Source organism: Salminus brasiliensis, chromosome 9 (genome assembly GCF_030463535.1).
Source record: "Salminus brasiliensis chromosome 9, fSalBra1.hap2, whole genome shotgun sequence".
NCBI lineage: Eukaryota > Metazoa > Chordata > Actinopteri > Characiformes > Bryconidae > Salminus > Salminus brasiliensis.
Genome location: NC_132886.1, coordinates 10,356,778 through 10,373,848, shown reverse-complemented (window position 1 = coordinate 10,373,848; position 17,071 = coordinate 10,356,778). Strand labels below are relative to the sequence as shown.

Sequence of the window (17,071 nt, the reverse complement as noted above, 5' to 3'; positions counted from 1 at the left end):
TACAAGAAGTTCCGCACTGTGGAAAATCTCAGAAGATGTGGTCGGAAGCCAAAAGTGACACCTGTGCTGGCCAGGAGAATAGTGAGAGAGGTGAAGAAAAATCCAAGGATCACCACCAAGGCCATCCTGGTGAATCTGGTCTCTGCTGGTGGCGACATCTCAAGGCAGACAGTTCAACGGACACTGCACACTGCTGGGTTCCACGGACGCAGGCCAAGGAGGACACCACTTCTCCAGAAAAGGCACACAAAAGCCCGCTTGACCTTTGCAAATGCTCATCTGGACAAAGAAGAAGACTTCTGGTGTTCTGTTTTATGGTCAGATGAAACAAAAATTGAATTGTTTGGCCACAATGATGTGTGCACCATTTGGCATAAAAAAGGAGAAGCCTTCAACCCTAAGAACACCATCCCCACTGTCAAACATGGTGGTGGGAACCTAATGTTTTGGGGGTGTTTTTCAGCCAATGGACCAGGGAACTTGATCGCAGTAAATGGCACCATGAAAAAAGAGCAATACATCAAGATTCTCAACAACAACATTAGGCAGTCTGCAGAGAAACTTGGCCTTGGGAACCGGTGGACATTTCAGCACGACAACGACCCAAAACACACAGCCAAAGTGGTGAAGAAATGGTTAGCAGACAAAAACATTAATGTTTTGCAGTGGCCCAGCCAGAGTCCTGACTTGAATCCAATTGAGAATCTGTGGAGGGAGCTAAAGATCAGGGTGATGGCAAGGAGACCCTCGAACCTCAAAGAGTTGGAGCTCATCACTAAAGATGAATGGGCAAAAATACCAGTGGAGACATGCAAAAAGCTGGTCAGCAATTACAGGAAGTGTTTGATTGCTGTAATAGCCAATAAAGGCTTTTCTATTAATTATTGAGAAGGGTATGAATAATTTTGGACATGCCACTTTTTGTTCAAATGTGTATAAAAGCTGAGAAATATTTTTTCCCACAATGATGCCTCTTGTACATCATCGTGTTATCTCCTGGGAGATGCCTGTGTCATTTCCAGGCAAAAATATAATTTCTGGTTAAATAAAAGTAAATTTAAGTCAAACTTTGACAGGGGTATGAATACTTTCGGGCATGACTGTATATATATATATATATATATATATATATATATATATATATATATATATATATATATATACACACACACACACACACACACACACGCTCCTCTCTGACCTTCGGGGAACCCACAGCGTTCTACACATCAGCTCGAGGAGAGACTACTAAGCAGGATTTCCTCAGAGAGGGTAAAGACAACCGCCATTCAAATCTGCATTCAAATGAATCTGAGTTTGAATAAATGTGCCTCGACAAACTGACACCGAGACAGACGAGCTGATAATGACACTGATGAAGCCCGTTATATCCAGCCTGCTTCTCATACAGGCATCAACTTCAGGTCAATGTACTCGACCGAGTTCACTTTCATAACTGCTGTTTTAAAGCAGTACTATGTGAGAATTGGTATTGTTTGCTCCTGGACTCCCCCTACAGTTGTGGAGTGTAATTCACTTTTACACAACTGCTGTTAATGCACATCGGGCTATGAACTCCACCTTATGGACAGCTGTACACGTGTGTTTGCTGACAAGCTGAGAGCGCAGAACACGGTCACTGAAAGTATGTGGACTGAGGCCGTAGAGTAATACTACAGGATTTTACAGAAATCTGACTCGCGTTATGCAGTGTTAAACAGTTCTGGTGAGAGGTCTTGTATAGATCCACCAAGGTTCTAGGGCTGGGCGATACGATTAAAATAAATAAATAAATAAATAAACCCTATCACAATATTTAAATACATTTTTCATGAACACAATATTTATCACGACGCAAGTAGTTACAGTCTAAAAACAACAGTAGCGACAGACTCTTAAAAACTACTATTCAGATACTCTCCTGTACTGAATACAGTGATTTATATTCAACATCTGCTGCTTTTCATCTAATTAAACCAGTCTAATTACACTGTCTGTAGTGCAACCTGCAGTTGGTCAGTGTTTATTAAGCACTAACAGTCTCTCAATATGGTAAGAAAAACTATCTGTATCATGATAAATAAATAAAAATCCCACTTCTGACACATATTTTTAAGGGGGTGGGGTTCAGCGGTTAGAGCACCGGGCTATTGATGACAGGGTTGTGGGTTCGATACCTAGTTTGCTTGGCAAACTGCCACTGTTGGGCCATTGAGCAAGGCTCTTCACCACCCTCCTTGCTCCCCAGGCGCTGGCGTTGGCTGCCTGGGTGTGTGTGCTCACTGCCCCTAGTTCACTAGTGTGTGTGTATATGTGTGTGTGTGTGTGTTCACTACCATAGATGGGTCAAATGCGGAAGACGCATTTCACTGTGACAAATACGTGCCTCTTCAACCTTTACCTTAAAATATCACCATACTGCCCAGCTCTACAAGGTTCCATAGGGCAGTAGTATCGTTGTGGTCCACAGTGGCAATGACAGAGACACTACTCCCCCTGTTAGTCAGTGAAACATCAACATGATTGTAAAGCTATTCTTTTAAGACAGTGGTTCCTAATCCTGGTCCTGGAGGACGCCTGTATAGCATATTTAGTGTTTTCCAGCTCCTAACACACTCAGTCACCTCAGGAAGGGCATGTTAGTTAATTGATTAGCTGGGTCAGAGGTGAACATTAAAATGTGCAGGGCTAAAACAATTACTACATATTTTTTTATAAAAATAATATAATAGGAATGAGACAGTAGTTTTACTAATACATGAGTCACATGTATTATCCCTACCTTCTCCATCACATCCTTAACAATGCTCCTGTGAGTTGCTGTTTTGGAAATTTTTGCATGACAGCAACAATATCTTCACTCAAACATGAGCAGAAATGAAGGACTAATGTTAAATGAATACCCTCTCAAACATAATTAACATGACTCATCTTATAGATTGATTTTCTCCCTTTGATGGATACTGAACTGACCAAACTGCCCTCTCAACCCTGAAACAGGTCCTTTAGTCTCCAGCTCCATTACGTGTCTGAGTGGTAGTTTGGTAGGAAAGTTTCAGGCTGGGTCGGTCAGTACCTTGCGGTGGCGTTCACGGTCTTTGCACTTCTCCCTGACCCAGTCGATGGTGTGGAAGTCGTCATAGGTGCCAACACCAGGAATGGGCTCCTCTAACAGGTCCAGCAGGTGGGTGGAGCTACTCACCCCTCCGGCTCCGCCCCCACCATTAGACATGGCGTAGTTAGAGCCTGTACAGAAAGAGAAGGAGAGATATGGATGTGTAAGCAGGAAAAGATAACACAGGAGCAAATGGGAGGATTTGGAGAGACGAGTTTATGGGGCAGGAAGGAAGATTCAAGACCCATAAAGATGACGGATGAGATATTGAAAGGAGGACAGGAGGGACGGGAAGCGAAAGAAACAAGAAAATGAACTGGAGCCAATGACAAGAGAGAGGGAGGACAGGAAGACAAAGTGTATGTACTCTGAGAAATGTTTAAAGCTAAATTACATCTCTAAAAACTCTTGGCTGCTCGACTACACTTGGGATGAAGGACATGTGCTGGGTAAGGTAAATGAATACACTGGTGGAGCAGAGAAGAGAAGAGAGCAGGAGCAGCTGTAGCTATAGACGCTCCACTCCAACTCCTGCACCTCCTGTAATCAGCTAATGAGCTTTGCACTGCCTCACTGCTCTCTGGGTCAGGCACAGGAGCCACTCTGGAGCTCTCCTGCACTGACCGTCTGTATTTCTCTGTCCAAACACTGTAGCTTCAGCACAATTCCTTTCAAACACCCTTTCCTTTCTGTCTATACCACTTCTCAACAGCTTCTCAACAACAGAAGTGACCAGTGATCTACGTATTTAATTAACCTCTTCACCTTCATATTAAGATATTAAATAATTAGAATAGGGGTGGTCAGGTCGCTGCAACCAATAATTGACTATTTCTGCCAATGACTATAAAAACATGGACGCCGCGGTTTCCGTTCTTTAGAAATTAGGCAAAATTGTCCACCATGTCCAAACCAAAATTCAAATGCCAGACTTCCTCACAACAGCGTGACCACCCACTGACCACCAATACGGAGCGTGTGTAATATAAATGTGTTAATGCCAAATGTGTAGGAACATGTGGATCTGGGGAAAGATGCCACTGCTGTGATACTCAGTACTGGTATTGACCCAAAACTTAAAAAACTTAATATTCTGATTATTTTGGAGGGAAAGAGAGCTTATTAGACTCTACAAAACAAACCCTGGATTAATCTGATTATACATGTTTTTAAATAATGAGTTTAAATAAATTTTCCACTAGAATTTTTAAGGAGTCTTTGGTCTTGAAGAACAGTGGTTTATGGAACCAGAGTTAGCGGTGTCTTTCTCCTGGTTGGATGATGGTGTATTTGAGCATGGTTCTTCTAGACGGATGTCTTATGTATAGCTCACTTTTCATTTGCTATCTTGCAAAACCTTGCATCGCCAAAATGATTTCACAAGGTAAGTTTAAAAGCTTCTTAACGTTCAATGAAAGTTAATGTAAAATGATTTCATTAAGTGAATTTGGAGCATTTCTACTGGTCCAGTCATTATTCAAAGTGGAAGCGTTTAGGAACCACAGTGCTGAGTGCTGAGCTCGAAGCATAGTGCATAAAAACGCTCTGCTGACTCAATAACAGAGTTTCACACTTGCTGTTAGAGCTGCAAAATATAGGGCCAACTTCATATTAATGCCTGTGGATTTAGAATGGGAGATTCTACATTAGTCCATACAGCGTACATATAAACAATACACTGTGACTCTCTCGTGCTCACTCTCTCTCGGCCTTTCTCACACATACACACCCCTAAGAGCATCCCTTCTATGAAATCCAAAATGCTAAAATCACATCCCCCAGCATCTCCAGACTTGTGACTGAAGATCATCAGCAACTTGCAGCAGCTCGGCCTCCAGTCTAGAGAAGGCAAAGAGGAGCTCAATAATACAGCCAGGCACAGATTAGCTAAGAGGACACCGCTTTCAGCTGAGGCAAGCTGCCTCTTCCAGATAGCTTCTGAGAGAGTGGCACACTTTATGCTCCTTGCTGTCTTGCAAACGCAAAAACACACACACACACACACACACACACACACACACACACACACACACACACACACACACACACACACACACACACACACACACACACACACAGAGACATGCAGAAAGAGCAGAGCTGGCCTGAGGCCTTCACTGAAAATCACGACTCTAATGGCAGACCAAACAAAGCAGCCATTTTGATTGAAAAGAAAATATAAAATATAACAGGGTTTTTAATAGGGATGCACCGATCCGATATTAGGATCGGGTATTGGTCCCAATATTAACAAAATGAGCTAAATAGGGTATCGGATAATTCCGATCCATGGAACCGATCCTTTTGCTTTAATTTGTTGGGGTGAAACTGCACTAAATGTGCAAATAAATAAAGGACAAATGGCAATTTAGTACATTTATATCTGTGTTCATTCGTTATATTAATTAAAGTAATGTTGAAGTCAATCCTGATGCCTTAACACCTTAACATGGTGAGGTATAGGGTTTACTAATTCAGCAATGCAATCAGACTGGTATCGGGTATCGGCCGATATGCGAAGTTTATGTATCGGTATCAGAACTGAAAAGGCTGGATTGGTACATCCTTAGTTTTTAAATACTATCTGAGAACCAAACAAACGGTCACATACTTACCATTTATAAATAAAACAGTTTAACATACAGAATAAATGCATTCTATGGCACCTTTAAGAGCCCTGGAGCGGCTTGTCTGTGGGGAGAATGTGATCTGACCTTGATCCGAACCAACTATCAGGTGCACTTAGCCATTTTGAGCTAAACAGGTCCAACAGCCAGGTGCTAACCTGGTTTACTGCAAAAATAATTACTATAGCTATGAGCAGATGCCATTTCTACTGTTGCACCATGTTACACTGCACAGAAATCTGCACTAGTCCAGAACACAGAACCGTCTTTCTGGATTTACCTTCTCACTCCCCAGACAGGTCTGACCAACAGGCGGAGAGAACGGTCTTAAGTGGTTTAATGAATCAAAGCACAGGAGAAAACGCTCCAGGTTTACAAACTCTGATTCTTCCCTGAACCAATTATAGGAGTGAAATCATCGTAGCTGTAAACAAGCGAACCTGACTGAGCTATTTTACTAAAGTTAAGCCCACAGCAGGATCTGCATTGGTAGATGGTGTTAAGTGATAATTAAGCAGTGACTTCCGCTGTGCTGCAAAGTTTTGGGGGAATGAAACCTGTACCTTGCCGAGTTAATCACTAAATTACTGCAGCAATAAGAATCAATCTGGATGGCCTTATTTACACATGCCATGTGTGAGACATCTCCGCAGGGTTGGCAGAAGTAGAAGCAGAAGTAGGCAATAACAGAATCTTGCAAAGGTAAGGTTACAAAAGTAAAGAGCTCTGCATTCTGCACTTGATCGTCTGACTGATTAACTGCTAATGAGATGCTGGTTAAAGCTCTTGCTGTTTTTAAAGCCCACAGAGTAGAAGAGCCATGAATGGAGCTTCTTCAGAATCAGCTCTACAAGGCTTTAGGTGAGGTTAGCGGTCAACTTGACTCAGTTATGCTATTAGTATTTGGGATGGGTGTGAGTCTCTTTTCTGAAGAGCTGGGGAGGGGACAAATGTGTACAATGCAGTGGCTATAGATTGTACATTCACACACTAGCATAGCAAGTCCCGCCTTCCTGAAGGTCTACTTGTTAGCTGTTCATACTCAGAAGAAGGGCATCAATGGGCTTTTCACAACAGGCTTTCACTCCACACCCACTTGCTGCTTGTGGTTCTTCTGAGCCTGGCATGTCTGCTACGGTAGACGCTTTACTCGGCAAAAGTCATTTTTGGAGCAATACTACATTTTTCAAAGGAACATGAAAAGAGCTCCTGTTTGAAGGCTATTTTCAAAACCTGGTGATTTCTTGCTCATTTTACAGTACTAGAAGGAGATCCAGCGGACAGTCAAAGCTGTAGACCTCAAAAGTAGGGGTCGGTAATATAGCAAAAAACAATTATCACAATCCTTCAAGATATTTAAGAAGTTCATAATAGGCTATGTTCACATTACCAGGCTAAAGTCTGGGTTGTGTGGACATGTGAAATCTGATCTTTTCAAATCAGATTTGAATCATGTTCATATGTGGTCCTAGATCAGATGCATTTCAGATTCGTGGGCATGCGTCGTGAACGTGAATATCAGATTGAAAGTCATGCGTCTTTTTGCCTGTTCGAATGCCGTAGTGCTGTTGGTGGCGGAGTCCTTACAGAAAAGTCTGTGCACTCTGCAGCCATCTTTGCAACACCACTGGACAGCCATTTCCAGTCACACAAGACCAGGCTCTGATCTCTCTGAATAGGGGAAGACTAAAATACTGGAAACCGAAGGATAAATGACTGATTCAAAAAGGTATTTTAAATTACTGGTACAATCTGGCTTATTCTGGCTACTGCGCTTTTGTAGATTTCCACATGGGGTAAGGCGGATTCTCTTCTTCTTGCAGCTCCAGCAAGTGTCTTGGCTCTTTTTGTGGATGGGTGGAACTTCATCTATAAACAGACACCATATTGAGTGTTGAGATCTCCTATTCATAAAACAACCAGTATAGTGCTTTTTCCAACTGGTGTTGTCACAAAGCAGCTGTACAGAATCAGTAATCAGTGAGAGAACAAGAGATCAATAAAACATAAAAACCCAAGACCCCCAGCGAGCAAGCCAAAGGAGGACAGTGGCAAGGAAAACTCCCTCAGAGCTGCAGGAAGAAGAAACCTTGGGAGGAACCAAGACTAACAAGGGGGGACCCATCCTCCCCTGAGTTAACGTTCTCGTCTCTGTGGAGGCGACGTGCAGGACTGTATCAAACTGTGCATGTGGGACGTTTTTAGGGACAGATTCGTTACATTACAGATAGACAAGGTCACTTACATTTGTGACTGTGAACCGTCAAGATAACAAAATCTTATCTGAAGTTACTAAATGCAAATTATTTTATTTTGAACACATTTTACACTGGTAAATTAGATGTGCTGAAACCTCTGAAATAGTAAGCCATGTAAATGAGGTGGAAGTAAAAAGTAAAAGAACCCTTTAATAACATTAGCGTTGTTCTCTGCTCTTCATATGTGCTGTTAAACCTTTTTCAATGACGTTAAGGCTTAACATCTATTGAAAACTTATTGAATTATTTTGCTTTCAAACATAAAACAGGAGCTTTATTACATAAAAGAGGCTCATAATGTATCCCGTACTACACTGCAGTGTTAATCTGCCCTAATGACATGTTATCGGACAGGACTCCGGTCAGTCTGCAGTCATCTCTCATCAGAAACAAACACAGTGTTTAGCTGCGGTCTCCTTTACCTCAGTGCACACAATGGCCTTATTTATGTCAGTGACCGGTAGCAGTCAGAGCGTTGTGCGTCAGTGTAATCTTGAGGAATTCTTCTATTTTGTCTTTGTGACATTTGTTTGCGTTTGTAGCGATTTTAGGCAATCATGTACAATTATTTTGCACTACTAAATGTGGTGGGGACTGCTTTTGAAAGCCACAGGGCTGTGTAATTGTAACTGTCACACTATACAACAAACACACCATCATACACAAACTCTAAAGGGTTTATTTATTATCCTGCTATTATTTTCAATAATTACCCAACCCACTGTTTAATACAGAAGTTACAGAAAAGAAAAGAAGAGCAAATGAGGTGATTAGTACTGTGATTCAGGTTATGATCAGAAACAGCCATGTATGACAACAACGGTAACAATGAGCCATTACCCGTCATGCTGTGATTTGATTAATGCTGACTGGTAACTATTCACTCCCATTCACTATTTGCAGAATTAGCAATATTGAGGCCTGAGGCCTTACCCTCGTAAATGAACCAGGCTTTGATTTGATCATGATAAATCTCAAACGTCACCATGAATCAATCCAGGAAGTTTGGCTACATTTGAACTTCTTGCTAAAACAAACTGAACTATATGAAACATGACAACAATAAAAAATATTATATAATATATAATATTAATATCACTGACAAGACGACCATAGTCACCATTAGTGACAGACACACATGGAATTTGGCTTCTAAGATTGGCTTCAGATGGACACAGACTCATACACACCAGTGAAACACACACAGTGGACAGTGAGCACACATGCCCGAAGAAGTGGGCAGCCATTGCTGCAGCGCCTAGGGAGCAGAGAGGGTGAAGGGCCTTGCAGATTTCTGTGCAGTGTAACATGGTGCAACAGTAGAAATGGCATCTGCTCATAGCTATAGTAATTATTTGTGCAGTATACCAGAGTAGCACCTGGCTGTTGGCCCTGTTTAACTCAAAGAGGGTGAACAGCGGCAGCTTGCTGAGCATGGGTATCGAACCCACAACCCTGTTATCAATAGGCCGGAGCTCTAACTGCTGAGCCACCACTGCCCTTTAATCACGACATCCCAGATATCAATGTATTTTAACCACCGCCGTCAGATTTTTTACACTTGTTTGGCCTAAAGCAGAAGCCAGCGTTACTGCTCCAGATTTAAGATGCAGGAACTCACTGCAGAGTCGACAACAAATAAACTGATGTGGATCAAAAAGGTGTTGCAGAAGGAAACGGATATAGCTTTAGTTCTAGTAAGATAAAAATACCAGACAAGACAGGCTTGAGCCGGTTTGGCATTACTTCCTTTAACACACACATATGTACATCAGAACTACAGGAATCCATTTGGTGGGAGAGCTTAGTTACAATAAGCACTTAGCTTGCATGACTAATATAAAAGGAAGGAGAATAATGGAGGAGGAACCTCAGATCTTGTAGTTCTATTAATATCCTAATAAAGCTGCTTGCTAGTCTAGAGGTCCTGGGGGTGATGCTTGCTAATACCCCCCTCCCCAAGCTGCACTCACCTGACCCTCATATGATCAAGCAGAAAGTAAAACAGAACAGAAACGGTGTCTCAGTTACTGACCACACAGAACAGCCAAACCAACCAGATCTTACACTGCTCTCATTTCTGGATTTATTAATTACTTTAAACAACTAAAGCCAACCTGCCAACAAAACTGAACCTCAGTTCTCATTAGTTCATGTCTCTGGTGATCCTACGCACTCATCAAACCTAAGCAAGTAATAAAATCTCATTTAAAAAGACAAACTCATGTTCCTGTAATCGCCAGCTTAATTACAATGTTGACGGCTGTACAGTGATTTCGATCACGTCACTACAAAGAAGGCAGGGGAAGTAATATATATAATAACCAATAATACACTACATGGACAAAAGTGTTGGGACGCCTGCTTATTCATTTTTTCTTCCAAAATCAAAGATACTAAAACCGTTTATCCTAATTTGTTGGAGTAACGGTTTCTACTGTACCTGAAAAACATCCCACTAGATTATTGGAGCATGGCTGTGAGGATCTGATTGCGTTTAGAGACAAGAGCATCAGTGAGGTCAGGATATTGAATGATCACCAGCCCACCCCATCCCCAACTTATCCCGAAAATATTGCACGGAGCACCATCCATCATTCCAGAGAACACAGTTCCACTGCTCCACAGCTCAATACTGGGGCTTTCTACCCCTCTTTCTACCCCTCTTTCACCCCAGGTATTAGGCATGGTGCCAATAGGTTCATGTTTATCTGCTCCAGAGAGTCCTATTCTATTGGCAGTTCTTCTCTACAGGGATTAGACGAACATTTGCACACTACACATCTCTCAGCTGATTGACTATAGCTTGGAAAAGCTGCATTTTGTCCATAAAACTACTAAGAATCTGACTCTCTATCTGATTTTAGGACAGATTCGGCTCATTAGTAGTACTTCCATTAGTAGTGTGCTCTGAATCAATGGACTCGCTGTTCACGTGCTCATTTTAGGCTTTAAAGTTATCCAGTTATGCCAAAATCCTGTTTTGCACAATACTGCCCTGCTCTACATATTCATTATTTTATCCTCTGTGTTGTTCGGAAATGGCCTGGTGCTAAAAACAGGGCTAGAGAATGTGAAATGACCTCCCTGAGCCCTCTCAGCACATGAGCCATGTGACTGCCAGTGTGAACACACACTTACCTCCGTTCTGCCAGCTTACAGCTTCCACTAAGGTTGCACAACACACAGGCTTACAAGGAAGCATTGAAACACACTTAGCTGTATGAGCCAAGAGAAGGTAATATGAATAAGACAACACTCAACACTCATTGCCTCTGGGTAAAAGGCAGTTGCTGTAGGCCTAACCATGCAATAGCTTTACTAGACCACCTTAGAAAAGGCCTACAATAACCACAGAGGTTCATATCCTTCATACACAGCCCAGAAACGCAGCCTATATTTGGAGGACCCAACTGAGGTATGCTTCTCAGCCTTTGGTTACCCACAATTGCACATTGTGGGACATGGGTGCTCCCATTATGCCTTGGGGTATTACTGGGTGATATGACCTTAAATCAATATCACGATTAATTGAAAAAGTTCCCTCGATTATGATTGATGAACGATTATATGAGATGCTTGAGAGGCTCAGTGTTTGCGTTCCCATCCATGCAGACTAGAAGGGGTGGAGTCATGTAGCTTTAAGCAGACAGCAGTATGTTGAGGTAACCGTGCTCCCCCCCCCCCCCCCACCCCCACCCCCCCCCCCACTGTGTGTTCATGTACTAACAGAATTAGTATGGCATAACATATTAGTATTAGCATGGTTAGGTGTTTTAAGAAATTGCCGTCAAGATGTTAACTAAGCATATAGCTGCAGCCTCCTGCCGATCACTATCACATCACCGACGTCATTTTTGTGCGCCCCCCCTGGCTGCCCCCCCCGGCTGCCCATGTCGCCTTATCTCAATCCACCAATGCTCTGGAGACTGGAGTAATATTGTAATGCTCGGCACGTCGCTGCCAATTTTACACCGATTCCGCTGTGCCCCTAGCTAGAGAGGTCTCGATCTGATCCAGTGGATCAGATTTTGGGGCTGATCCAGATATATATTTATTTTATTCGGGTTTTGAACCAGCCCTGAACAGCACATTCAAAACTGAGAGCAGGAGGCTATCGCCATCACCAGCACGCTACAGAAAACCAAATTATAGCATGTATACCACTTTATAGAATAGTTATTTCAAAACAACAACTATCAGTTCAGAGTGTGGACGACCACACACACACACACACACACACACACACACACACACACACACACACACACACACACACACACACACACACCCCACAAAGTGATTCCACTGCAGTGTTTTAGAGAAACTGGGAGTGGAATGGTCAGGGAGGTCAATCAGACTGGATTATAAGATGATAAGCACATTAAAGCTCATTTAAATAAAATTAATCAGTCCAGAAAGTCATTATTTTGCTTCAGTGTTAATTAGCAGTATATCGGCTTACCTAAACTGTGTGGCTGTATTATATTAGAAACAAAGACTGGATCGGATCGGTTCGGCTGACTCACAGCATTAATAGATTTGGATCTGGGCTGAAATTATTGTGCATCTCTGTATATCTGTACCTCCACGGGTCACTGTCAAAGTAAAACAGGCTATAATCCTCCCGCCTGAGCCTGCGACATGGCACGGATATGGGAAAACACCGTGCAACAAGTATCTCCCGTTGAAGCGCTGATGAATGATGAATGTATGCCCGCCTGGATTTACAGGGGTCTTCCAGGCCACCCTGAGAAGAACACGAAGCAGCTGCCTGACTGACCCATAAACACATCCAGTGTCCTTCTCTCTAGGGAGGTGGCACAGTCAACGGACGTCTGGCATTCAAACATTTAACACGTATGCATGCACGCACACATGGGCACTTGCACATGTAAGGTTGAGACAATTGCCTGGGGGGGGGGCTCCTGAAACCACCACAGAAGACGTCATACCGTGCACTTTACACCATCCAACGTAAATCTCCAATGCTGATAAGGGAAACACATGCCAGGACCCATATTGCTCTCACACAAGCAGAACACTGAACGTTACAGCAGTAGTACAGCATAGCAGCACAGATAACAGGCTTATTAAACCCACAGCCATGTACCCACACAGTTAATGGATTGCTTGGCAAGGTTAATCATTGATCAGGAGAAAAACACATCACTGAAGGCTTCTTTGGGCCTCCCTGTTTGACAGTGTATGAAAATGCAGGGTTCTCCCTTCAAACTACGACACTAAGGCGCTTCTCCACTGAGGAGTGGAAATCTGGGGGGAGAGAGAGAGAGCCTTACTGCATACCTCGCCTGCTTATCTCCTGCAAGGGGATGGTGTCCCCTCCCCCGTCGTAGGGTAAGTACGGGTCGGCCGAATCCTCCTCCATGCTGCCCTTTGCAGCTAGCTGAGAATGAGAGAGAGCGAGTAGCTCTGGAGTAGCTCCTTAATCAAGGCCGGCTGCCATCTTTCCCAACCGCAGTCACCCTCGCTGTGAGGATATGAGCGAGTGTGTGTGCATGTGTGTGTGTGTGTGTGTGTGTGTGTGTGCACCTGTGTGTTCGTATTTCTCCCCTCCGTTCTTTTACACTCCCTTCTTCCCCCCTCCCACACGCCTTTTCAGCAGCTGACCGTTGAAGACCAATGACATCACCCACATTAAGGAGAGCTGGTTGCTACGGGCGACTGCCGGGCCAGACCATTCAGAGCCGATCTGCGGGTGGGGTTTGAAGATAAGCTTTAGAATGGAGCAGTTCATTTCTCAGCTGGAGGGGGGCCCAGGCAAGTGGATTAAAGGCTCTGGTCAGGCCAGTGTTTCCTAAATGACGGTCTTGGAGGCCTTTCACCTGCACTGCATGATTAAGTGCTTTTCTCTGGTGTACAGAGAAAAGGACTGCATGACGGACAAAACAGCATATTGTAATTGTGTGTATTATGTGATATTATGTGATAGTGTGTGGTAGTGTGTGTATGGGTTTAAGGGTTCTTTAGTAAATGCAATGGTGTGTGTACTGCTTTGGGGTAATTCACAAATGACATAAAATGATGCTGTACATGACTCTGCTCGTTCATGCAAACACTGATAGAGGTGTACAATATATCAAATTGTTACTGACAATTATCATACCTGGGTACAATAGGCTGCAAAAGTATACGCTTCTAGAGATGGAATATCAGTATTTGCAAATATTATCCCGTCAATGGTCTAGCAAAATGGCAAGGATGGCTCTTTCTTAGGGCTGTGCAATATATTGGAAAATCAATATATTCTAATCTATTTTATAAACATTTTTTAAATGACCACATTTGTATGGTTTTGCATGTGTATCGCACCTGCTACACAGGTTACTAGCTCCTTACAATTTAATTCCAGAAACAATGTGCATGGTTTGTTGGTGTGGAAATTTTTCGGTTTCCGGAGGGATGACACTCAGCGGTCTTGTGCAAATTATGCTTTAGAAACACTGCAATTAAAAGTAGAAGCATGACGACCATTTTTAACATACCATGAAGAGTGCAACTTGCTTATGTATATTATTTTAAAAACATTATATACATATTACATTATCATTTACTAAAGCTTTAATACTTCAGACTTTAACAGTAACATTATACCTTGTTATGTTTTACATTGTATCGTATGTCGCCATCTCTCTGAAGTATACATGGGTACAAGTTTTTAGTGATATTGCTCAGCCTTACTCGCTCTACCAGTTAAGATGATTTTAACACTATGATGCTTTTAGGAAACTGGGCTGGGTGTTGTGATCAGCTGAGAATGAATCGAATATCAAAAGGCAGGAAAGAGAAAATACATTTACATTTACATTCATGATATTTAGCTGACGCTCTTATCCAGAGCGACTTACAAGGTTACTTGTATTACAGAGGTGGGTCAGTGTAGTGTTAGGAGTCTTGCCCAAGGACTCTTATTGGTGTAGCGCTGCATAGTCACCCAGACTGGGAATCGAACCCCAGTCTCCCACATGGTGTGGTAGCTCACTGGCAGGTAGTGGTGTTATCCATTGCGCCACACCAATCTGATCCAATCCAATCCTATAACCTGAAACAGCACACTCTAGTAGAACAGTGTTAAGTAGTTTGATAGGCTACCTGAACTGAAATCAGAGAAATATATAAACCAACAAACACTAATATTCTGGTGCAATTCTGTATCTTGCTGATTGCTTCTCAACGTTTTAGGATTGTGCTGCACTTAACTATATGTCATTCACGTTCCCTTACATAGCTTTAAAAAATGGTACTGCATTAAACCGTGGTGGTCATATTGTTCTAAATCAAATAACTTTTTTTGGTACTACCCTTCTTGAAAATACTGAAGGTGAATTCATATGTGTGTGTGTGCGTCTGCGTCTATTTATTTATTTATTTAATGTCCAATATTTAAACACAGCGTGTGTTATTTTGATTACATGTATTCATATTTGTTGATGGATGTGAGCACCTTCACATATCCAAACACCCATAAAAACTCCTCTGAGGTTGGTGAAGGTTTCTGGCAATTAGAAACTGCAGCATTTCACAGTACCAGTATTACAAAGACTAATATTGCAACAATGATCAACTTGTATAAGAGGTATGCAGAAGTGTGAAGACGTGCAAGCTTGCAGTTGGGATTAGAGTTGAGTTTCTCAAAGCAGGTCAGCAAGGTGTGTCTACTGGTGTTCTGTTTAACAACGCACCTCTTTAAACACAGACACAATAAAGCCATAATTCCTGAACAGAGGGTTAGATAAACAACAGGTTAAAGCCTCAGCAGACACTGGGGATAGGCCTTCTATAGGCATCATTTATCATCTATTATGACATCACAATTGCAGGAAACACTCAGTGTTCCATCTTTTGAACATCAAACACTGGGTCTCACTGCAACTCCCGTCAGTATCCTGTGAACACGGCCAGAGTCCCAGTTCTTGAAAAATATTGAGGTGATTAAAGTAACTGCAGTAGGCAAGTAAGTACTACACATGTGCAAACAACAGCTGGACAAGAGAGGTGTGTGCAAAAATAATCGTCAACAAAATCGATGAAACCGATTTGAACAAGCTTAAACATTTCAAATGATCAAAACATCGGCTGACAGAATTTCACACTGTTAAATAAGAGTAATAGTTTTAGATAACTTTAGTACTTAAGAACATGACTAAAATATGACTCGATATGAAATATTGTTAGAAAAATTGTTTTACTGGATAGGAAATCAGTAGAAACGTTTCAGTCATATAATTGCTGCAACACTGCTTGGGGTCCCAGCAGCTGCTTTAAATGTGGCTGATTTCAAAAGGTAAAGTACATTTCATCTTGAGAGGCATTACAAAAGCCCTGCATGATGAAGCATTACCAAGTGTGCCTGGAAATGTTAATGTGGTATCCAGAACACCTTAAATCTGATCAGTCAATCTTTATACAAACCTCTCTACCAGCATTTGTCACTTGTATTCCACTGTGTGGCTTCTGGTATAAAACAAGGCTGCATTATCCATTTTGTGATAATTAACTGTTAATATTTTGCATAAAGAACATGCAATAGACTTTTCATTGTGCTTCTGGTAGTGGTATTATAATTGTACAATACATTCTGTACCACCAGAAGCACAATGAAGCACATTCTGTATTGTACAATTATAATACCACTACCAGAAGCACAATGAAACATCTATTGCATGTTCTTTATGGGCAGAGTTTCCCAGCATTCTAGTTTAGTTTTTATCTTGTAATTAGTTTTGACTTTGGCTTTAATCACTAGTTTCTGCATGGTCACAATCCACAGAACATATTCAGGAAAAAGTGATTCAGTGGTTTATGTACATTTAATTAAAACAATGTAATCTCAATTAGTTACATGTTAATGTTTTATTTATCTATGGCCATTTTGTTCATAGTCCTCTCTTTCATGCCTCAAGCAGAATCATAACTTTTCAAGGTGACAAGGACAAGCTAATCTCTCACTGTGTCACATGGGCAACTCACCAGTGCAACTCTCTACATATCTCTACACTTGTGTATACACTGCTGCAAAAGTCAGCAGATAATACCATGTGATACTACAT

The 17,071-nt window shown here is 42.0% G+C and overlaps 1 protein-coding gene across 7 annotated transcripts in view; it reads right to left on the bottom strand.

Moving 5' to 3' along the window:
* The window catches only part of clcn3 (chloride channel 3), a 49,423-nt gene that overhangs the window by 18,971 nt on the left and 13,381 nt on the right, over positions 1-17,071 (bottom strand). For 5 of the 7 annotated variants that reach the window (XM_072687383.1, XM_072687378.1, XM_072687382.1 and 2 more), the window contains one exon: positions 3,077-3,246. In XM_072687383.1, the coding sequence (XP_072543484.1) occupies positions 3,077-3,246 (170 nt within the window). Of the gene's footprint in view, positions 1-3,076; positions 3,247-13,307; positions 13,588-17,071 lie in introns of those variants that run through there. The other 2 variants (XM_072687381.1, XM_072687385.1) reach the window with 2 other exon arrangements.